We start from the raw sequence: 24,418 nt of genomic DNA, 5'->3' as shown, positions 1-24,418 counted from the left end.
TTATTTGAAATTCATAACTTTGTGATTGGAGAAAAATGACTATTTGAGCTTATCTTATGCAAGATTTATTATTATTTATTTTAATTACTATTTCAAGTCTAATATAATTTAAATTTAAAAGTTAAAATTATTTATTTAATTTATACAAAATTAATTTTTTAATCAATCACTTAAATCTATCCGATCATTTAAAATAATTTTAAAAATATTAAATATCATTTTAAATTTAAATTTATTTTTTATGTATTAAATATTTTAATATTAAATTTTAATAAAAAATTATTTTTTTCAGTTTTTTTTCTATTAAGACCTAATTTATTGAGAAATTTGATAAAATGACATTAAAGATACCTCTAATTGCTAAAAGTGTTATCGCATAAAAAAAAGAGTTGGTGACACTTTTAATTTTTTCCGGACGATTTTACTCATGTCACGAGACGTCCATAATCGCGAGACGCTACAAGCATTCGCGAGATTTTTTTAAAAAAAAAACGTCTCGTGAATGCCGGCATTCGCGAGACAAAAATTTTTTTAAAAAAAATTGTCACGCGAATGCCGGTTTCGCAACGGGAGAATTTTCGTCCAAAAAAAATAAATGTGTCACTAGCACTTTTAGCAATTAGAGGCATCTTTAGTGTTATTTCATTAAATTTCCCAATTTATTTTATATTTTACTATATTGATTAGTTTAACAAAAATAAAAAATAATATGATTAGTTTATTAATTATTTATTATATTGTATTTAATAAATTCATATTTTTAAATAAATTCAAAATCAAACAAAATTTTATTATTTATTTTTATTATTAGCATGCTTATTTTTTTATTGTAAGAGAACAATATTATAAAAAATAATATTAAATGTTAAGATTCGCTAAGCTAATACAACAATAAATTTGTGTGGCAATTTCATCTCGAAAAATATTCATGTATTTGATTTAATATATTTTTCATCTTCATCGTCTTCCATGTAAAATTAATGAGAATTTCTTCATTTCGATGTCTATCAAAATTAATGGGAATTTCTTATCATATTTATCCGAATAAAATTATACAATCACTTAGTTCATTAATAATATTCAATTGCTTTTCAATTGAAAATCCTCAAAGAGAACCCGAATAAAATATTGTGTGCCATTTGGTTTTCCAAATGCCAAAAGTTCTCTCAATTGCAGATCTGGTAGACGAGTGTTATTTATTGAATGTCTCTTTTGCATTATATGATTGTTGTTGTTGTGACAAAAATTGATGCGGGTGATATGGGGTATGGCGATACGGTGTCATGTAACCAGCCATATTTTTATAGCCTGCATCAACTAGATAATATTTACCTACCAAATTAATACATAAGTTTTGTTGCATATTTTATTTCACAATTGAAATAATAAAGTGAATAATATACCTTATACCTAGTATTTAGGGACGGATCTATGTAGGGGCTCGGGTGAGTTGAAGCCTACCCTGAAAAAAAATTGTTTTTTTTTACGATTAATATGTGATATTACCCCATAATTTTTAAAGAAAAAAATAATAACATTCACTATTTAGTTTATTTAATTATTAAAAAATGGTAAAACTTACCTTTATTTACTCGTTTTATTCAAAATTTTCTCGTTATTTATTTAAGTCACCCTAAAAAAATTTTAAACTCACTCCACCACCGAATTTTTGGTTTGTCCCTGCTAGTATTGGATGTGGAAAACCATGATTATTCTGAACCTTGTCAATGACTGATGCATAGAACCCTCAGCACCGGCGACAAAATATGTAAATAACATATTGTGGTCATATATCGCTACGACGTTTGTAGTTGTATAACCAGTTCGACCACGCCAATTTAGTGACTCGCTTGGCTTAGGATGTACTCGTACATGAGTGTCATCGATAACATCAATACAATTCTATTAAAGACAAGACATCAAATAATATTTTATTAATAATATATAAAACAAAGGAACCAATATTGTTAAACGTGGAAAATGACAAAATATTTACCTTAAATAATTTTTGAATGTTAGTTATGGTGAACTTGACATGTATTTGTGTTTGATCAATGGGTTGCATCTCATCTGTGTGTAGTTGTATTAATGATTTTAACACATTTGATATTATTGTAGACATCGTAGACTTCGAATGCCCAAAAAAAGATGCCCACTCTCATTCTTTCACCATGGGCAAAACATACCAAAGTGATTAATACTTCCTCTTTAATTGAAATTTTACATCCACCAACTAAATTGTAATGTGTTACACAACGATTTATCAATCGTCTAACACATTCACAATTCATTTTTATAGCTCGAAAACATGAATTATCATTATTCATTAAGACTTGTACAATTTCAGCACCACAAGTGGAAGGATCTTTAAGTAAACGCTAAATTTGCTCATTCAACAAATAATGTTCCGCAAATGTTGTAAAACAAATTGCGACCAAATAATTTACAAAATCATCATCAAATAAAGTACTCGTGTCAATTTTATCTAAATTGTTCATTCTTTCTAATTTTGTAAAACACTCAAAAATACTAATAATTAAAAAGGAGACTTGAAAAACAAACCCAACAAAGAAGAGAGATGTGTTAGGATTTGTGTAGAGGAAAATACGGTCATAAAAGATAGACAGATTTATGTTTTCTTTATAGGGTATTAAACTCAATTATTGTTTTTATTTTAACCATGAGATAAAACAATGTATAAACTTATTGTTATTTGTCCATTGGATAAAATTTTAAATGTACATATTATCTCAATTATTATGTACTTTTGGTCCATAGGATAAAATGATGTATGTCCATATTGTTGTTTGTCCATGGGATTAAATGATGTATGTACTTATTTGTTATTTATTCATAAAATAAGGTGATGTTTGTACTAAAAAATAAATTGGATAAAAAAATGTTATCTTAAAAATAAAAAATATGATTAAAAATATGTATTCTACGTATATATTTGATGAATGATTAGTTTGTGAATTGAGTTTTTTTTGTTTAATTATATCAGTTCTTTAATATATCATCATTAGTTTGTTATAATTCAATTTCAAATAATCATACTCTAACATAACATAATATATGTAAACTCATCTTCATTTAACAAAATAAACATACATCTTATCATTATTAGAACTTATCATTACTCTAATAAAAGTCATCACACAAATAAAAACAATATTATAGTTTATAAATACAAAAATATAATTATAACATATATCACAAAAATAAGTCATAAGTTTCAAAAATTATAAGAGATAGAACTATCAAATCAATGTTGAGTTGGGTGGAAAATTCAGGTCATCAAGTCCAATGTTTAAGTGGTTTTGTGTGGGAGTTGAGTCAACAATATTTGCAACTTTAAGCTCATGCTTGATCAACTTCTGTTCATTATTTTCAAGTTATAAGAACGTTTCAATAAAATTAGAATTCACTGCAAGAATATGAGATATGTGATTGAAAGTTTCATACCCACGTTGAAGAAATAGTTGTCCAAAGAGAATATCTAAACACTTTTTCATTGGAGTAAATGAAATGATCGAAGGAGAGGACATGAATCGGAATCTGGCCGGCGGTATTGTGGCGACGATTACTGTTGCATTTGTTTATTCCTATTTAGGAGATGTACAAATACTTTTCTCTAAATCTTTTTATTAGGAAATCTTTTTTTGGTTATTTTACTCCTCCTAGATGAACACATTGCCCTTTTACAACCACTAGATATATTTTACAATCACTAGATATGACAATAGATTTTGTTTCTTCAAAACAAATTCCGTACGTCTTGAGGGTGAATGAATTGAATTTTTAATCTAGATATTTGCAAACGCATTCTAATTATATTATACTTTTGAATATATAGAATTTAAATTATTATTTCTTCTATTTCACTAATTTTAAAATTTTAAATTATTAAGTATAACCATTCTATTTTAAACATTAAATAAATTTGCACCATGGATATTGGTTTATTATAATCACTTGTGCGTGTTATTAATAAATTGAATCATTTAATTACAATAAAACAAATAAGAATATATATATATATATATATATATATATATATTCATTTTATAGTTATTTATATTAAGAAAAATTATACAAGATATATATATATATATATATATATTCATTTTATAGTTATTTATATTAAGAAAAATTATACAAGATAAGAATAATATAACAAGAAATTTAACAAAAATAATTTTTTTTTGAGTAGATTAAAAAATTTGAAAATTATCTCTTCTATTAAATTTACAATCTAGTAACACATAAAATTTATTGTCATATTATTTTCCCATATCATTCTTCTTATATTAAAAAATATATAAATTTTGAACATAATTCACTTATTATTTTAAACAAAGATATTAAGAAATTAATTCTGGTTATCATTAACAAATTTACACATTTTTAATTGTGTATATGTTAAAAGACTCAAAATCATAATTTTGTCAAAATCATAATTTTGTGGACAAAAATTTCAAGTCTTTCCTTAATGACTTTCTTGATTAAATTGTTCTAAATTACTACATAATTAATTAACAATACTATTATGCCAAATAAAAATATAATAATTTTTAATAAAATTGAATAAATAGGAGCTAAGAATAAGTAATTATAACTTGGTAAGATGTAACTGTTAGGGTGAGATTGTATTGAGTGACAAATTTAGCTAAATCCATTATTAATAAATAACCCTGGCCTCTTTGGAAGGTATTAAAAGTTAGCAGCAGTTATAATTTTAGCACATGGGATAGCATTATTAATATTGATTGGGTTTAATAATTATTCATAAAATAAAATAAAATCAAACTTACATTCCAACTTTTGGTCAAGATGACAATATTATATAACACTAAGGATGACCAAGAAGCCAAATATTCATTTATCATCCTCTATTTTCAAGATTTTTTTTTGATATTTTTTATTCTAAAGTTCTCGCAAGATCGGACTAACGTTTATAACATATTTATTTTGAAAGAAAAAATTTCTATGATAAAATTATATAAAATGTTTTTTATATAATAAAATATATTAAAAATTCATAAATTTAAAATTCTTATAAAATATGAATAATAAATAAATATATTAATAGTGAGAAATGATTTAAGCAACCAAGTTATCACAAAAATAAGACCACGAATCCGACATTACAATGTGATAAGAGAGACAAAAAAATTGGCTAAACTCAATTTCCGCTCATTGTCCTCAAATTATTTCTCTTTGTGGAAAATCCTCTTTAGGAAATGACTGTTTTGTCGGAGCAATGTTTGGAGCAATACATCAGTGTGTGCAGTGAGTACCGTAACACATTTGCACTCTTTAGTGTAAATGAGATTCTATCGCTTGTCCGCATAAGGATTGACATAGCGTTGATAGAGTGCAGATGCTCGTGCTTTTATCATTGGGAATAAACACATTTGTCCGACGATTGAGGACTTTCAAGTAATCCTCAAGTCTTGTTCTAATGATCTCCCTCAAAAATCACAAGAGATTCTCCGAAGTTTGTTTGGGTGTAATAGATATTACTCCCTACAGATCACCGATGAAGGATTTATCAATATAAAGATCCTTGACAATGTCATTTGACGTTTCGAGGGATCGAACATGAGCATCATATAACACAGATGTATCATGCTAGTGTTTCTAGCTCATTATCTTTTGTGTTCTACTTAAGGCGGACACTCTTCCTTAGGCTCATCGAGGTAGTTCATGCTATGATGACAAATTCACGAGGGTTGGCTAGCCTTGCCCACACCGAGACACTCATTGGTTTCCGCGACTTTTTTCCAGACCCAACATTCTTTTCGAAGAGGATCACATTTGGTCTTATACCTCTGGTTGTTGGACAAGTTATATTTTTTTTCACCGTCCTTCATCTTTTTATTCTTCATTTGCATACCTTTAGATGCAAAGGATAATTGAAGTTTATCATACCCATGTCATTTTGTATGATCACCCCATTTGCTTCATTATTCCATGGTATCAATTTGATCCATGAAGTACGAGATGGAGGATGGTTCATTCATCATTTTGTTCGGATTGAAGAAACCATCTCCTACGGTACAACCTCTCTATTCCGACAATTTGGCATGCAAAAAACTATTTCTTGGGGAGGAGTCATTCCTCTGAACATAAGTCATATTTTCCCTCGTCTTTATTCATGTACTCATACATGTTGGAGGATGCTCGTTCAGCTCACACGTTGGATCAATGTTGTGGCCGAGGTCAAAGCATTATATAGTCCAACTATCATTCGAGGGATTGTTGATCTCAAACCAGAAGACGTATATGAAGCGATGGAAGGACCTGAAGTCGAGACAAACTCTGATGATTAGAGTAGCTCTTTTATTTTAGTACTTTTGGTTATTTATTTATGTAATTTTACTACGTATATAAACTCTTTGAGTGTACACGAGTGAAATCAAGTTTTTGATGACAATACTATTTTCAATGATAATCAAATTTAAGGATGTTCAGTCTACACTCCATTACAATGTAGAAAATTTTCAGTCTACATTCCATTGCAATGTCCTGGCCTGTTCGGGACATCCTTAAATCTGATTATCATTGAAAATAACATAGTTCATACAAAATTTGACTTCACTTGTGTACACACAAAGAGTTCGTACACGTAATAAGCTACATAAATAAATAACTGAAAGTACTTGAATAAAAGAGTTACTCTAAACATCAGAGCTTGTCTCGACTTCAGAACCTTTCATCGCTACATCTACGTCTTAAATCCGATTATCATTGAAAATAACATAGTTAATACAAAATTTGTTATCACTCATGTACACACAAAGAGTTCATACACGTAGTAATGCTACATAAATAAATAACCGAAAGTACTAGAATAAAAGAGTTACTCTAAATATCAGAGTTTGTCTCGACTTCAGGTCTTTCCATCGCTTCATCTACGTCTTCTGGTTCGAGATCAACAATCCCTCCAATGATAGTTGGATGACATAGCGACTTGGCCTCGGCCATGCATTAATTCAGCATGTGGACAGGTGAATTGAACAAGCATCCTCCAACATTTATAGTAAATAAAGTAAGGACGAGAAAAAATAGGACTCATGTCCGGAGGAATGACTCCTCTCCCACAAAATAGCTCTCTATATGCCAAATTGTCGAAATAGAAAGGTGGTACCGTAGGAGGTAGCTACTTATAATCCGAGCAAAATGATGAATATACCATCTTCATCTCGTACTTCATGGTATCAAAGTGATACCATGGAACAATGAAGCGAATGGGTGATCATCCAGAATAGCATGGGCATGATAGACTTCAATTATCATTTTCATGAGGCTGCAAAGGAAAAGTAAAGAGATGAAGGACGGGAAAGAAATGCAACTTGTCCAAGAACTAGAGCTATAGGACCAAAGGTATCATTTTCAAGAATAGAATGTTGGATCTAGAAGAAAGTCGCGGAGACCAATGATTATCTCGACGAGGACAAACAACCAACCCTCAAAAGTGTGTCATTATGGCAAGAACTACTTTGATGAGTCTAAAGGAAGAGTGACTGCTTTCAACAGGACACAAAAGATAATGAGCCAGAAACACCAACATGATACGTTTGCATTGTATGATGTTAATGTTCGATCCCTCGAAACGCCAAATGACATTGTCAAGGATCTGTATTGATAAATACTTCAGTAGTGATCTGTATGGAGCAATATCTACTACTCCCAAAGAAGCTTCGAAGAATCTTTTGTAATTTTTGAGGGAGCTCATTAGATTAAGACTCGAGGATTGCTTGAAAATCCTCGATCGTCGGACAAATGTGCTTATCTCTAATGATAAAAGCAAGACCATCCGCACTCCATCTAGTCTGCATGTAAACCTTCAACGCTCCGTCAATCCTATGCGAGCAAACGGTAGAATCTCATTTGGTGCAAATGCGTTAGGGGTATCGCTCCAAATATTGCTCCGACAAAACAGCCATTTTTTTGAAAAGAATTTTCGCTGGAGAGAGATAAGAGAGAAATGATTTGAGAACAATGCAGGAATTGAATTTAACAAAAAAAATTCTTTCTCCTACACATATGGCCCACGTCAAATTCGTGACCTTATTTTCGTTATAACTTCGTTGTCCAAATCATTTCTCTTAATATTATTATATATTTATTTTGTTCATCTGGGTTCAAAGAATCAAGACAAATACACTAAGACCTTGTTTGAGAAAGTAGTTTTTTTTATATAAATATTTACAAAAAAAAAAATAGTTTTTTAGATTAAAATATCAAATTATCCTAATATTTTGATTTTCTCTTTCTTTTTGGAGTTAATAAAAAGATGATTTTAATATTTTAATAAATAAAAAGAATAATTAGTTTGATGAAATAATAGATGAAAAATGGTCGGATTTTAGGGAAAAAAAACACTTCCACAAACAAGCATGGTTTCCTAACAGGGGCGGAGCCAGAATTTGAAACCTATCCAGGCAAATTTTTTATTAAAAAAATCTATCTGGGCTAATTTTATAGTTTGTTGTCACCAACGCTTTTTAGCGACGAAAAATAACCAATAACGACGGTAATTTACCGTCGTTATTGATAAAAATACATACATACTGTTTAAGGCTACCTGGGCTACAGTCCGGACCGGCTTGTACTTGGATCCGCCCCTGTTTCTCAAAGTAACATTGTTTGGCGTTCAATTTCCCAAACTAACCTAGTTTACTATTCAAACTCAGTTTTTTTTATTTTATTTTTTTTATATTTAAAATTCATTATATATAAACTAAATTATTTATATTTTGATATATATTTTAAATTATTATTTATATAAACTAAATTATTTATATTTTGATATATATTTTAAATTATTATTTTTATAAATTTGATTATTTATACTTTTTTGATATATAATTTAAATTTATTTTTTTTTTATAAATTTGATTATTTATATTTTAATATATATATATATATATATATTTCAATTATTATTTATATAGTATAATACACATTAAATAATTTCAATAAATAATTGATAAATACTAATAAATTTAAAATATTTTAACCATAACAATATAATAATTAAATATTCATAAAAACGTTTTTAAATTTATCAATTATTTATTAAATATAATAACAAAATTATCATATTTATATGGTTAAAATATAATAATATTGTTATTATATTTAATTAAAAATGTTATTATATTTAATAAATAATTGATAATTAAAAATATTTTTATAAATATTTAATTATTATATTGTCATGGTTAAAATATTTTAAATTTATTAATATTTATCAATTATTTATTAGAATGTTAAAAGGGAATACTTATTACACTATATAAATAATAATTGAAATGTAAATATATATATATATATATATTAAAATATATTAATCAAATTTATAAAAAATAATCAAATTTAAATTATATATCAAAATATAAATAATTTAATTTATATATAATGAATTTTAAATGTAAAAAAAAGAAATAAAAATAAAACTGAGTTTGAATGAACAAACTAGGTTACTTTGAAAAAATGAACGCCAAACCAAGTTAATTTGGGAAACCATCCCACTAACAAGGCTTAATATCATCATATTCTCGATCAACTACCGATCAAACAGTTTGGCACAAACGGGACAATTCGAATCAAAAAGTGCAGGACAAATCCTTAATCAAATATCTTGGATTGATTCGATCCCTATTAAAAATGCCCTAAGTTACGCCAGGATCATAACTTGGAATATATATTTATTTATATCCATGAAAAAATCAGGACAGATTTTCAACTAGGAAGGTGGGAAAAGAACAATATGTTGAACTGAATAAAAGATATCATTAACTCCAAACAAGAATTTTGATAGAGGGGAATAAGCAAAACATACTAATCCCACAGGAGTAATGAATTTCTGCGAAACTAAGTTCAATTTTTAAATGTGATTCCATATGAATTCGAGAAATCTAGCAGAAACTGTGTTTCCAAATGAAGTTACCTATAACCTTAGTTGAGTAAGAGCTCCTCAAAGGGGTATGCCCCCACCCGAGTATTCAACCTCCTGGTGTGAAAAAAAACGCATCATTATAGATAGCTGATTTAGAAGCTTCTTGAGATATCGAGAAAAAACTAGTCATAAACAGCTATTTTGCATTGGAGATGTGTGTGAGTAAATAACAAATAAAAACTAAATCCTATTATTGATTGATCAAAGTATCCAATTGTCTTTTAAGATGGACAAAAAAAACATATATGAATTCCAATTGGAATTAGTATAAACTTTAAGAACAAATTGTTTTCGCTTGAAACTCAACTACCGCAACAAAAGTATGCAACTTCAACACAGAAAAAAATGTCAACATTTTGTATTAGGAACCCCGATGAAATTTCAACTGTTGGTGCAAGTCCAATTTTAACCCCAATAATAGATTTCGGCCCATTTGAAAACAATTTCTGGAACTGATTTTGAGTCTGAACGAATAAAGATGATAGATTTCCTTGAAAACAAATTTTTCTGTTAAACTTTTTAATAGACAAGAAAACCATCCGAAGAATCGTAATCATGACAAACATTAAGCCCTTGTTTGATGTTGGCTATTTAAGATAAATTTCAAATAACTCAGATATCCAATCAACAATCTACTCAACACTCACATCATTCAAATTATAAACAAAAATATCAAAATACATTTAAAAAAATTATTATATTTTTATACCCTTAATGTCTTTTGACCCAAATCACATGATTTTCAATAACCAAAATCAGACAAGGTTATTTGGAAATAATCACTTGTTATTCAAATAACCCTAGATCAAACAAGGCCTATAAGTGGTTATGCATCTTTCGGACCGACTGTGGTGGTAAAGGTTTTTTTTTTATGTTTTAAGAAACATACTTTTTAATTGGTGTCAAAAACTACATTGGTCCATAATAAACCAACTAATACCACCAAATAAAGTAATGTGGCTACAATTCTAGGATATCATATTGATTCCAATTTGAAACGAAACTCTTTTATGAAAAGAAAATCCCATATGTTAATACTATATATAAGATCTAATGAAATTAGTGGAGAATGAACCTGAGCAGGGGGCAAGGAAGAAACCCAGTCTGATGCATGTGTTGGGAGAAGGCCCAAGCTATTTAGCTGCCAAAATCATCACAAATATCAAATAAGATGTAATCTCACCACATAAAAATCATGATAAGAATAAAGTACACCTTACCTTCCATACTCCAAGTGCTAAGCCTCCTAAATTGAGGGCAATGAACAATAATTTTGGTCCAAGAAGATCAACTTTTTTGTCCTTGTAAGGCTCAAAAACTGCAATGAACGGATTTATTTTTTTCTTTACGATTGAAAAGGTAACAAGATTATTCACACAAAAATAAAGCACAAATGAGCTAATTTTCACTTCTAAAAAATGAGAGTACATAGGGGCTACTTTCATTCCAAAAATAAGAACATAGAATACAGTCATGAATCGGAGAGGTAAACCACAAAACCCAAAGAAAATAACTATTAATCACTTCAAAAGCACATATAAGAAGAGTTCAATTAGCCCCATTTGGAAACACTTTTTAAATTTGTTGTATTTGAATCCACATCGAGAAACAATAGTAAATTTTTTAAAGTGTCTGCCTAGGTTAAGTTTCTAAACACGCTTGTGTCTGGATCCAGATGATACAAAATCAAATATAAATAAAAAAAGTTTTCAAACAGCCCCTTACTAACAATATTAAAAACCTCCGATTTTAAAAGTTTCCTCTCTTTTCAGGTAAGATAATTTAAGTTTAAGATATAAATAAAAACACACTATGGGAACATTTGTAGGTAATACTAATACTTCTCCTACTGTGCCTTGTTTCCAAGCCAATCCTAATCCCACCAAGGCAGAATGATTAATAATCGATCTACCCAGGATAGCTAAAGTGGTGAGGGTCTTGAACTTAAGAGGTTGAGATATGAAGTTTGATTCCCACTGAAAGCACTGTGATTGAAGTGGTGGGATGTTGTGGCAGCCTCCTCTAAGAAAAAAGCCTTGGTCTAAAAACAAAATGCTTAATAAACTATTGACATGGCATACTCTTAAGATGACAAGATCAAGAAGAAATTGTTAAGCTCAAGGTAAAAGAAGTAGACATATTATTATGTTGGATTGTAAGTGCTATCACCCAGGGAAATCCCTGAGAATTGGGCTATCCAAAGAGATTTTTAATATTTTTATTACTTTGTTCCTTCTTGCATCCTCTAAGAAGAATGAAGATGTATATTATTTTAACACTAAAAATTAACAAAAATGATTTAGCCTAGTTTGTTAAGTATCCTCTCAATGTGTTTACTGCCCTTGGTTCGAACCTCAAAAGAGGATAATTCTCTAGTTTTTTTCTAGGTTGCATTACCCCAGGCCGGCTCAATAAGCCACCCAATCTGAAAATATTTGAGGGATGAAAGTAACATAGAGGCTGCAAGTAGATAATTTGGAAGGATTTGATAAACTGGCCATTTCTAGTCTTAAATGTCATCTTGCCTACCTCAAAAGTATCTATAACACCCCAAACCCGTGGGCCAACGATGTGTGTGAGGATATAGACTATAAATACCTTAGGACAAACCAGGCCACCAAAACCCAAGCCCTAAAAGGTAATGTAACAATTGTGCCACTACAATTCAAGTCCAAAACCTATTTGTGAAGGTAACTATAGCCAATTATCTCACACTTATTTCCTGTGATTTTTCTACGTCGGGAATCGCAGTATCCATACTTGACATATTTTCTCATACCATCATCAGGATCAGGGTATGAAACAGGGTTGACAAATGCTTTTGGCCAGGCATAAAATAGCAGGTACTGTAACACAAGCATGACTAGAATGTACTATTTCAATGACAAAGAATATGGCAATTTTTATCAGGCTTTTATATTTTATGACCCTATCTTAATGGTTACTCATATCTATCACTGGAATTGTCATGTAATCAAAAATCATTGTTTCAACCTAATTTAACTGGAAAAGGTGAAACTGAGTTCTAACTCTTGCAACTGGAAGATCTTCACTCCATTGTTTTAATTACAATTCCAATCACCCCCACTGACAAGAAACTTCAAAACAACAAATATTTCTGAGAAAATTTAATGTTACCTTTTCCGACCCCTTGAAGAGCACTTATAGGCTGCCAAAGAGCTGAAAATGTAATACCAATGCTAAACAAATGTACTGTATTACCAGCCATCCACATCATAAAACCCATCATCATCAAATTCTTAAAAGGAGCCTGAGCCACTTCCCATGCTTTCTGCTCACAAAGGAAATAAAAAAAAAAAAAGTGTTGATGGAAAGAATCATTGTATGAAGAAAATGTCAACACTTAAAAATCAAGATCTAGAACTTGATAACATGTTGTATCTTAAAGATAATGTTAAGACTTAATGATCATATAAATTTGCAGGAACATCCATTGTTACTGAAACGAAACAACTTAGATAGAAGATAGGTCAAATTTATCTTTGGTTGTAAAGTTGTGATTTTTATGTTCCAGTTTCCTAACCCATAACATACATACTAACAAAAACTCTTTCTCTTTTTCTTTCTAGTGAGCAAATACTCTGAATTTCATTATTCTAGTAGATCGAGTACCTGTAGCTTCCAACTGGACTCTGCATCCTTCTTTTGGCGACTAAGTGATGAATCGTCCTACATCAATCCAATCCAATCCATTATATACATATGATATCAGAAATTGAGTTTTTATGGATAAATATAGGATGAGAGGTTGAGGAAAGTGAAAACCTGTTCAATAGAAACACGGGAAAAACCAGGAGGATCAGGGATGTCGCGGGAGGAAGGAGTATTGGAGCTGTCGGTGAAATCAATAGCCCATTTCCGAACAAAGGCCACTCCTTTTCCTTTCTCCATTAAAGTGATCGAAAGATGAAACTTCAGCCTGCACTGCACCCTGGATCTTCGAAGTTTGTTTATGTGTGTGTGTGAGAGAGAGAGAGACCTTAATTGGAATGAGTAATAAAAAAAAGAAATAAGAATGTAAATCATTTAAAATGATTGGATATTTATAAATTGGTAAAATCCAGAATTTATTTGAATAAGTTTACTTTTCTTTTTTTTAAAATAAATTATACAAATAAAATTTAAAAAAAATTATAATTGAAAATTTAATTAGATAAGTTCAACTATTTGAATAAATATTTTTTTTAATATAGAAATATAAATTTATTTTATCAATATAAAAACATATAAAATCTTAAAATCAAAATAATTTATAAATTTGTAAAATTTTAATATAAATTTAAGAGTTTTTTTAATATAAAGTATGTAAGATTAGAGATAAAAATGGGTTTCAAATTGGGTTTGGGATCGAAATTAAAGAGTAAAATTATGGGTAGTGGTATATTCGATTTATACATAAGAAAAACTTGTAGATATACATATTAAAATTATGTTATTCAATATTTAAAATTTTACAAATCACCTAAATCTCAAGAGAAATGTCATAATATTCAATATTTAAGATACTTGTCGAGAATCAAGTATCCAAATGGTCGGGAATAAAAATTTAATATAAGATACTCATCGAGGGGACAGGTAACTATATTGATATCGAGTAAGGATGTGTTGTCATCATCCTAATTATGATCGTTATGAATGATAATATTTTAAAAATTAAATCAAAATTTTAGATGGTTTAATGTAAATTCACTTAATATGCTGTAATTTTGTAAAATTATAAGAATTTAACCATTTAAAAATTTCAATAAAATTGTAAAATTTTAACAACTAAAATCTAAATTTTTAACATAATAAAAGTGTTGAGCCAGTCCAGTTTTTGAGTCACTTCTACTCAACTGGGGAGAAAGCTCACACACAACAAGATTATCATGATACATTGATATACTTACTAAGGAGAATCCAATATAAAATTTCATCATAATAAACTCATTAACAAATTGAAATATAGCCAGCTTCATGAACTATTTACCTTGCTCTTAGCTCCAAACAAAAAAAAAATCATTATTTAGCTTGCTATTTTATCTCATTTTCGACATAAGACATAAATTAAAACTCAATTGTTACAACAAAAAACAATTCTAAGCCAAAAAAAAGAAAGAAAAACTTGGACACAAAAAGCAGTTCTAGGTAAATGATAATCTAACCAGTTTGGGTAAGCTGAGGTACATAGCTTTTATGTCTAACCAGTTCATGTAGATCATGTACAATCTTAAATACAGAATCGGGCCTCGACAGCCGCAACGCATTCATAGACATGGCTTTCAGTTCGTCCGCTTTTGGACCAAACCATTGTGATACGATTCTAGCTATCTCTTTAGGCGACTTTGAGAATTTTCCGCATCCATTCTCAACCACAAACGGAACATTTCCAGCTTCCTGTCATTAACCAAAACTAATATTAAACACCAAGGGTATTTTAGTCGTTTAAACTCAAATAAAACTGTTTTTTTACCTGTCCAGCAATATAATCATTGAGAATAATGGGAAGTCCTTTGATCATGGCTTCAGCTATAGTTCCTGGACCGGCCTTCACAGAATACAGAAAAAAGTGTTCATAATAATAACCTAATTTGTGCAAATCGAGACGAAATGAATAATGACAATACCTTCGTAATAACGCAGTCGCATGCTCCCATGCAAATTTCCATTTTTGTGACAAACCCTTTAATCTGTTATTCAAAAATCTGTTTTATCAGTGAAGTTACTTAAGTAGATAGAACACACTACTCACCCTATTTGAAAGCAATTGTGTTTCTGTATCTGGATCCAAAGGAGAAACCGCAAACGAATTTATGAATCTATGTCTAAGTTCAGTTTCAGAGGCCAATATCCCATCATTATCGCATCATTCAAATCAGCAATCAAATTACCCTCAATTTCTTTTAAAATAAATTATTTTTCATTTTACCCAAATAACCTAATTTTCAATGATATATTGTTTATCCAAAACCAAATTACCCTCAATTTCTTTTAAAAGAAATTATTTTCATTTCACCCAAATAACCTAATTTTCAATAATAGATTGGTTATCCAAATAAGAAATAAGCCACAACTTGTTTGATCTTAGGTTATTTGAGTTTTCAAAAAAAAAACTTATATCACATCACCTTTTCTTTCAAACATAAAATCTATTAATGCATCAGCTAAAATATCAAAACACTGTTACTTTACCTTTTATAAAATTTAAATATAAAAGGGCATATTAGTAATTTAACTCAAATAATCCCCAAAACTCCACTTTTTCATCAACAAAATTTTTGATTTCATAACCTTCGCCCCCACATCAAACGAGGGGATGGAATTTTTTATAGAATTTGCATTTCCAAATGAAGCCAATGTTCGAACACACAACATGAGTGGAAGATGGAAAAGTTTGTTACCTGGACAGGTATCTTCCAGTCAATTAAAAGCAGCCTGTTAACAAGTTTTTGATTGCGACCACATATCACGAGTAATTGGCCGATTGGCTCCCCAAGTTTTTCGTCGTACAATGAGTTTCCAAGTGCCTTTGCGGTTGCCTCAATTGGACCCATTCCTTCACCACCACCCATTAGTAGTACAGCAGGAAGATCTTCATCCATTCCTAGTTCTCTTCTCATTCCATCCTGTTTAGGTTATACACATCATCATACAATTTTTGAAATACAAAAGAAAAAGAAGCGTGCAGATATGAGTTGTACTATGAAATCAGTAATGATTTTTTGTTATATATATATATGTGGCATAAAGGTATGGCTCAATTCATCGACCAAAATATTAAACTACCTTTATATTATTTTTTATAACATTTCAAATATTAAACATAAATGATATTTTAGTCATTTAACCTAAATAATTCACTTTTTCATCAAACAATATTTTTTTCAAAAACAAAAAGAATAACAGATTCAAAGAAAGACCACAAACACTGATCCTTCGGGATGAATTCTTAAGTGTTTCATCAAAGAAAATGAAAACGGAACCAAACATCTTAAGTAAAGATCTAGAAATTTCATCAAACCTTTGCACCCATCGATTTCACAAAGGACGGTCGTACGGGAAGGCCAAAGACCTTGATTTGAGACTGCTGAAGTCCAGCTTTCATAGCTCTTTTTGCAACCTCTTCTGTTGGGCAATAACATCTCGTCACTAGTTTATGAAACCTAAGGAACATAAAACATGAAATTCATACAAAGACAATCAAAATTACACTTAATATATCATGGGAATCAAAAACAGTCTTGCAAATGGCAAAGACAAAATATTCTTGCTCTTTTATTACTATTGCCTTTCTTTTCTTTCAGTATGTAATGCCTACAATGAACTCTTTATTTCAGCCTTGCTAATAATATATGTTTGATTCTAGCAAAAATATAAATCAAAATTACTGGAAGTAAGAAAAAGGAAATTACCATGTTGGATGACAAGTAGCTAAATCTGTAATAACAGTGGTAAACACTATCTTCTTCAGAAGACCTTTTGCTCTCAAGATACGAAGAGGAACGTGTTGCATAAGAGGGTGTACACTGATAATAATATCTGGCTTGTATTTCATCAAACCATTAGCGACCTCTCTGTAATAATACCACAAAAAACAATGACATTATGTGAATAACTAAAACCATTTCTCATGCTTCAAACTCTATTAGCAATATCAAACTAAGATCAAAATGCAAACAAATACCAAGTGATCATTGAATGCTGAACTTAGTTCAACACAAACTATTGACAGTTTCTTGGTTTGAATACATATACAAAACATAAGGTTTCCAAATATGCCCATTATTAGCCTAAGAGCAATGTTTTTGAAGTGTTTTCAATGGGAATATAAAATCTCATGGTGGTCAATCAATGAGTTGAAGTCTCTTGTTATCTGAACTAACTGGGTATTAGTCCATGGACAATAAAAGTATGAAAACCATAAGAATAAAGAGAAGAGTTGGGGATATAATGCATTGTTCTTTGCTTAGAAACAAATTTAGACCAGTCAATCAATTAAAAACACATCTCACCTAGCTATAAATGCAGAAGTGGCAGCAAAATTAGATTGATGCACCAAACGAGGAGCAGAAGCATAGTAAGTCATTTTCCATAGGGGTCCATGTTTCACCAAGAAGCTATAGCTTCTTGGCAATTGGTTAAACGGCCATGGAGTATGATCAGTCCACAAATCAGTTACAAACACCTGCAGCAAATCAAAGGCTCTTTTATCGATTGAAACAAGGTTTCATCTATCCAATTTCAATGAAACCCAGTTCCTGAAAAACTGACCTGGTATTCATCGCCAAATTCTTCATTAAAAGCCGCCTTGATTGCCTCTGCAGAAGCCCTGTGGCCACCACCAGTGTCGCTCATCAATATAAGCACATTTTTAGGTCTATCAGGCTGAATAGCGTTTGAATGCACTCCTTCATCATCCAAAACTCCAAATTCATTATCTCCTGAGCCGTTATTTTCTCCTACACCAGTCCGAATAGAGGCGAATTCAAGCGGAATTCTTTCAGTATGAAACTTCAAGGCACTGTTAAACTCGTTGAACAGTCTCCTAAACGTCGAACCAGTTCTACTGCTAAAGCTCAGTGAAGTCACGCCTTTGAATTTCTTCTTCGATCCTGCAGATCCTCCAATTCCATCAAAATACAAGAAATTTGGCGGCAACAAAGAACACCCATCTGAATTCAAGGTCTTAAGCCCGTAATCTGCCAAACGAGTCAATCTATTGACACTAAATACTTCAATTTGTTCCTGCGCAGCCGCATTTGATGGCTGCATCGTGGCTTATGAGTTCGATTCAATACATAAAGACTCGTTTTTTCGACTAAATGTGAAAGGACAAAGAGAAGAAGAAGGAAAAGGAGGAAGTAAAGAGAAAGCTCGAGAGAACAACAAGACGGGTTTGCGACCACAAGAATGGATTTGGGTGGAGATAGAAAAAAGCACACTTTAATAATATTCCATGAATCTTTTCAACCTAAAATAAATTATTAGGCAAAGTTTATTTATTAAATTTACAATATTTTTTTATTAATTTATTTAATATTATATATATAATAATTTAATTTAATTTCTTTCATATTGATATTGATATTTTGTGTCTCCTAATGTTTAGAAAGATATTTGATATTAAAAGATTGCTACAAGGATGTAACCATGTTAGAAAATGGTAAAAATTATTCACAAAACATTTTCTTTTAAATCTTACAATTTAAAGTTTTTTATTGTTAAAATTATACAAAAACGAGTTTTGTCTTAATGGTTTTCTAATACCGTTAACTTATCATCTACGTGCCATTATTTATATAAAAAAAATACATGTCACTAATTTAATGTTATATTACTTTTTTTTAACTAGTTAAGAAATCAAAAGATCACACGTTAAAAGCGCTTTAAGTTGAAACGGGAATTATTATCACACGTTAAAAGCACTTTAAGTTGAAACGGGGATTATGACTGTAGATTGTCATGCTAATTTTCCTAAATTAAAAAAAAAATTATATATATTAATATATATCAAAATATATTAAAAAAAAGAAAACATGATAATATGAAGAAGTTATTTGTCTACTCTCAATTTTCATTTATGTCTACTCTCTTCTCTTTTCAGACTCAAGATACGATACAACACGCATAAGATTAAGACACGACACAACACGACACGATTGAGAATCTAACACATCTTGCTCGAGTCAAATACGACCATTTACTCACGATGCCCGATTTACTCTTCACCAACGATTCTAACATCCTTCACTTTGCGATTTTTCGGTCATTCTTCATTGTCGTTCATTCATAGCTTGTCCCAACAGCTCAACTCTTCTAATTTGGTATTCTTAAATGATTAATTTAGGGTTTTAGCTATAAAAATCGAAATAGAAATTTTTTATTTGATTTAGGTTTTTTTTCAAATTTAAATAAAGGTTATATGTTCTTTGAAACTAAAATTAGAATATTTTTTTAAAGATTTTACAAGAAATTAATTAAATAATATTTGATTAGTATCTATATATATAATGATGCTTAATTTTTAAAGTGTCTAGATTGTCGGGTTGAGAGCTGTGGTTAATTTGGATATATATGTGAGAGTAAATAGATATTTGGGTCGGATTGTGGGTTGACCCGCTCATAAACTTAAAACGGTTAAAAATAAAATTAAAATTGTTATAGGCATGGTTCGAACTTGCAACCTAACAAAATAAATACAATATTTTAACCAAATAGACTAAATACAACTTTATATTTTAAATTCAACACCAAATTTGATAAACGTAGGACATTTTAACAATATAAGTTTAACTAATTAATCTATCTATATATCTATTTAATGATGCTTAATTTGTAAAGTGTCCGGATTACCGGGTTGAGAGTTGTGGTTAATTTGGATATATATGCGAGAATAAATGAATACATAGGTCGGATTGTAGATTGACTTGCCCATACACTTAAAACGGTTAAAAATAAAATTAAAAATGCTAAGTACAATATTTTAACCCCTTTAACCAACTAGACTAATAACACTTTATATTTTAAATTCAACACTAAATTTGATAAACGCGAGACATTTTAACAATATAAATTCAACTTTTTAACTAACTAATTTATATATATAATGATGCTTAATTTTTAAAGTGTCCAGATTGTCGGGCGACAGCTGTGGTTAATTTGAATATATATGTGAGAGTAAATGGATACTTATGTCAGATTGTGGGTTGACCTGCCCATACACTTAAAACGAATAAAAATAAAATAAAAAATGTTATAGGTATGGTTCGAACTTACAATATAACAAAACAAGTATAATATTTTAACCTCTTTAACCAGCTAGACTAATAACACTTTATATTTTAAATTCAACATCAATATTGATGAACGCGAACATTTTAACAATATAAGTTCAACTTTTTAACTAACTAATCTATATATATATATATTATATATACATATAATGATGCTTAATTTTTAAAGTGTTCGGATTGCCGGATCGAGAGTTGTGGTTAATTTGGATATATATGTGAGTGTAAATAGATACTTAGGTCGAATTGTGGGTTGACCCGCCCATACACTTAAAACGGTTAAAAATAAAATTAAAAATGTTATAGGTATGGTTCGAACTTGCAACATAACAAAATAAGTACAATATTTTAACCAAATAGACTAATAACACTTTATATTTTAAATTCAACACCAAATTTGATGAACACGGTGGTTCATCAATAGTTTTTAATCGGTCATAATTCTCTTTTAACTCTGCGCTATATATTTTACTATTATTAGTGAGCAATAATGGAAGAATTCCGTCATATTTATAGAGATAAAGGACATAATTCATATGTATATAGTAAGTCTCGTTTGAGCTACTTTAATAGTAGTCTTTACATTTTTCCTTTCACTCGTAGTATGGGGAAGAAGTGGACTCTAGAGGTCAAACTAATTTAGTTGAGGATTCAAACTGTATCAATTGTTTTAGAGATCGTCCTGCAATGTGAGAGTAAATGGATACTTGAGTCGGATTGTGGGTTGACCCTCCCATAAACTTAAAACGGTTTAAAAAAAATTAAAAATGCTATCACATTTTTACCGTAATATTTTTTCACGATTTTTATATTATTACTCATGCAAATGCACAGGATAAATGCTAGTTTAGTTAAGAATGGGAAACTTCTAGTCGAAGAACACAGAAGTCTTTAAGCACCCCCACTAAGTTTAGAGAAAGTTTGTCAAAATCTAGTACATATTAGATTTGAATTTTGTATTCTCTTTTAATATATTTTTTTAGTGAAAATTTTTAATCATCACTGTAATCACTAAAATTTTACCTATCTAATTTATAAATTTAAAATCATTATTTTTAAATAATCATAATAATTAAAAACCATACCAAAATATTATTAAATAATTAATTGGATTAGTTATTATAATAATTAAAACCTAATTAATTAAGGATAAGTCCAAGTAAACTAAATAAAATAATTTAGGATAAATATTTTACTCATTTTATCTCAAATTAATTTTTGAAAAAATAAAAAGGATTAAAAAAATTAATTTATGATAAATGTTGTATCCATTTCATCCCAAATGAATTATTTATGAAACCCGAAAATATAAAAAAATAAAAATAAAATAAATTGGCAAAATACATGTCATATTTATTTAAAATATTTTGTATATTTTAATATTGAAAACAAAGCTAAAAGAGTAAAAAAAAATTAATTTCAAACAAACTCTTAAACTAAAAAATTTAACGTGATCCTACGTGGCTGAAATCTGGAGGAACCACTACATGCAGGAACCATAACCATCAGATGAGCGTTAAATTTTCATCGAACTTCCAAGAGCAATCCGTGTAGCCCGCTACAACGGAAGAAGAGCGCTTCCGCGCAGTAGGGGATTAGCAAACGGACTCCTCCAACGGCGTCATCCTAGACACGTGCAGGACACTCATCGCCAACGGAGCGCTAACAGAATGCCCAACGTTCGCACTTATACTCAAAACGACGTCGTTTTGACCCTCCCTCGACGCTCAAATGTGGAAGACTCAAAACGACATTATTTCACCATGCGTCTTCGTCTTCCTCGCGACAACGAACAGATAAACATCTGCAGCCATCTTTGATTTTTCAAAGATGAAACTTCGTTGTTTATCCACCTTTTGACTTCGTTCAAAAGGTGAAATGATCAATGTTAGAAAAATTAAGTAAGTTAATTTTAAACCGGTCAACGATTACAAGTTTTGAATATTTATTCTAAATAATCAAAAAGGGAGAAATTGTTAGAAAATAAACCGTTAAGTCATATCAAGTATATTAATTGGTTTAAATATAACAAGAAGGTGCTGTAGCGTAGTGGTAAACACCCATGCCTGTCACACATGTGACTAGAGATCAAATCTCACCGACAGCAAATAATATTTAAATTTTTGCTATTTCAGGGAAGCTAAGCAAAATCCGAAATTTACCTATAGGCAAGATCGGCTCGACAATGTATACCGGCTCAGTCAACCGGCGTTCGGTCAACCGGTTCGGTCAAGAAGTTCAAAATCCGGATAGACTTAACCTATGTGCAGAAATCCGGACAGGCTCAACCTATGTGCATAAATCCGGACAGGTTCAACCTATGTGCAGAAATCCGGACAAGTTCAACCTGTGTGTAGAAATCCGGACAAGTTCAACCTGTGTGCAGAAATCCGGACAAGTTCAACCTGTGTGTAGAAATCCGGACAGGTTCAACCTATGTGTAGAAATCCGGACAGGTTCAACCTATGTGTAGAAATCCGGACAAGTTCAACCTATGTGTAGAAATCCGGACAAGTTCAACCTGTGTGTAGAAATCCGGACAGGTTCAACCTATGTGCAGAAATCCGGACATGTTCAACATATGTGCAGAAATCCGGACAGGTTCAAGTTCAGGACCGGTTGAGTTGTAAACCGAAAGAACGGTCAAGAAATCTAACCGGTTGAATATCAAACCGGCCAGAAGAAGCTATGAAAAAGCTGAAGTCATCCGGTTAACCTGAAGCTATGAAAAACCTGAAGTCATCCGGTTAACCTGAAGTTATGAAAAACCTGAAGTCATCCGGTTAACCTGAAGCTATGAAAAACCTGAAGTCATCCAGTTAACCTGAAGCTATGAAAAACCTGAAGTCATCCGGTTAACCTGAAGCTATGAAAAACCTGAAGTCATCCGGTTAACCTGAAGCTATGAAAAACCTAAAGTCATCCGGTTAACCTGAAGCTATGAAAAACCTGAAGTCATCCGGAACAGGTAAAGAATTCAACCGGTCAAAGAACTCAACCGGTTAAGAAACTCAACCGGTCAAACACCTAAACTGACCAGAAACATGACCGCACAAAGAAGACAAGATCAGTCAAAACTAAACCCCTGATTAAACACCAGACAACCGGTCATTTAGAAGCCAAAGGAATAACCGGAAGCCATCCGGTTAAGACAAATAACCGACCAGACCGGAAGCCATCCGGTGAAGACAAATAACTGACCAGCATAAGAAGATACTTCGGGTATCTGTTGAGAATGATACCAAAGGAACAGACTGAACATTTCCATATTCATACAAGTCTGAGGACAGTCTGCAGGCTACAAAAAACCGTCCTACAAGATCTTTCCACTTCAGGATAAATCAGAAAGACAATCTTCCAAGTACAGACAACTGTCTAACCGACAGTTACCACATTGAGTAAAAGACAAACCTAGCCGGTTTGTCCTACATACTGGAAGAACAGACTGCCAGGTCTGAAAAGTTGACCGCCAGGTCTGAAAGGTTGACCGCCAGGTCTGAAAGGTTGACCGCCAAGTCTGAAAGGTTGACCGCCATGTCTGAATCACTGAACCTCTGCTCAACCAATCAAATTCAAGGAAATGAAATATGACCGTTGGCACATTTCACCTATAAAAGGAGGAGCTGAAGAGGAGTAAATGTGAGACACGCGGGACACC

At 30.7% G+C, this 24,418-nt stretch overlaps 2 protein-coding genes across 2 annotated transcripts; both read right to left on the bottom strand.

Moving 5' to 3' along the window:
- Positions 1-9,766: 9,766 nt before the first annotated feature.
- LOC124931568 (ER membrane protein complex subunit 4-like) lies at positions 9,767-13,968 on the bottom strand. Its single transcript, XM_047472065.1, has 6 exons — positions 13,757-13,968; positions 13,604-13,660; positions 13,109-13,262; positions 11,191-11,288; positions 11,046-11,111; positions 9,767-10,024 (listed from the first exon to the last, which is right to left on the bottom strand). The coding sequence occupies exons 1-6, from the start codon at positions 13,880-13,882 to the stop codon at positions 9,989-9,991; spliced, it is 537 nt and encodes a 178-aa protein (XP_047328021.1). The 5' UTR covers positions 13,883-13,968; the 3' UTR covers positions 9,767-9,988.
- Positions 13,969-14,972: 1,004 nt separating this feature from the next.
- LOC124929473 (probable monogalactosyldiacylglycerol synthase, chloroplastic) lies at positions 14,973-18,885 on the bottom strand. The gene is made up of 8 exons (XM_047469844.1): positions 18,242-18,885; positions 17,983-18,155; positions 17,383-17,544; positions 16,992-17,133; positions 16,372-16,596; positions 15,598-15,660; positions 15,444-15,518; positions 14,973-15,367 (listed from the first exon to the last, which is right to left on the bottom strand). Exons 1-8 carry the CDS (start codon positions 18,740-18,742, stop codon positions 15,131-15,133), a joined length of 1,578 nt encoding a protein of 525 aa, XP_047325800.1. The 5' UTR covers positions 18,743-18,885; the 3' UTR covers positions 14,973-15,130.
- Positions 18,886-24,418: the final 5,533 nt, after the last annotated feature.

The sequence above is a fragment of the Impatiens glandulifera genome, chromosome 3, assembly GCF_907164915.1.
Source record: "Impatiens glandulifera chromosome 3, dImpGla2.1, whole genome shotgun sequence".
Classification (NCBI taxonomy): domain Eukaryota; kingdom Viridiplantae; phylum Streptophyta; class Magnoliopsida; order Ericales; family Balsaminaceae; genus Impatiens; species Impatiens glandulifera.
The sequence above is the reverse complement of the archived record's forward strand: the minus strand, read 5'-3'. Positions and strand labels throughout refer to the sequence as shown.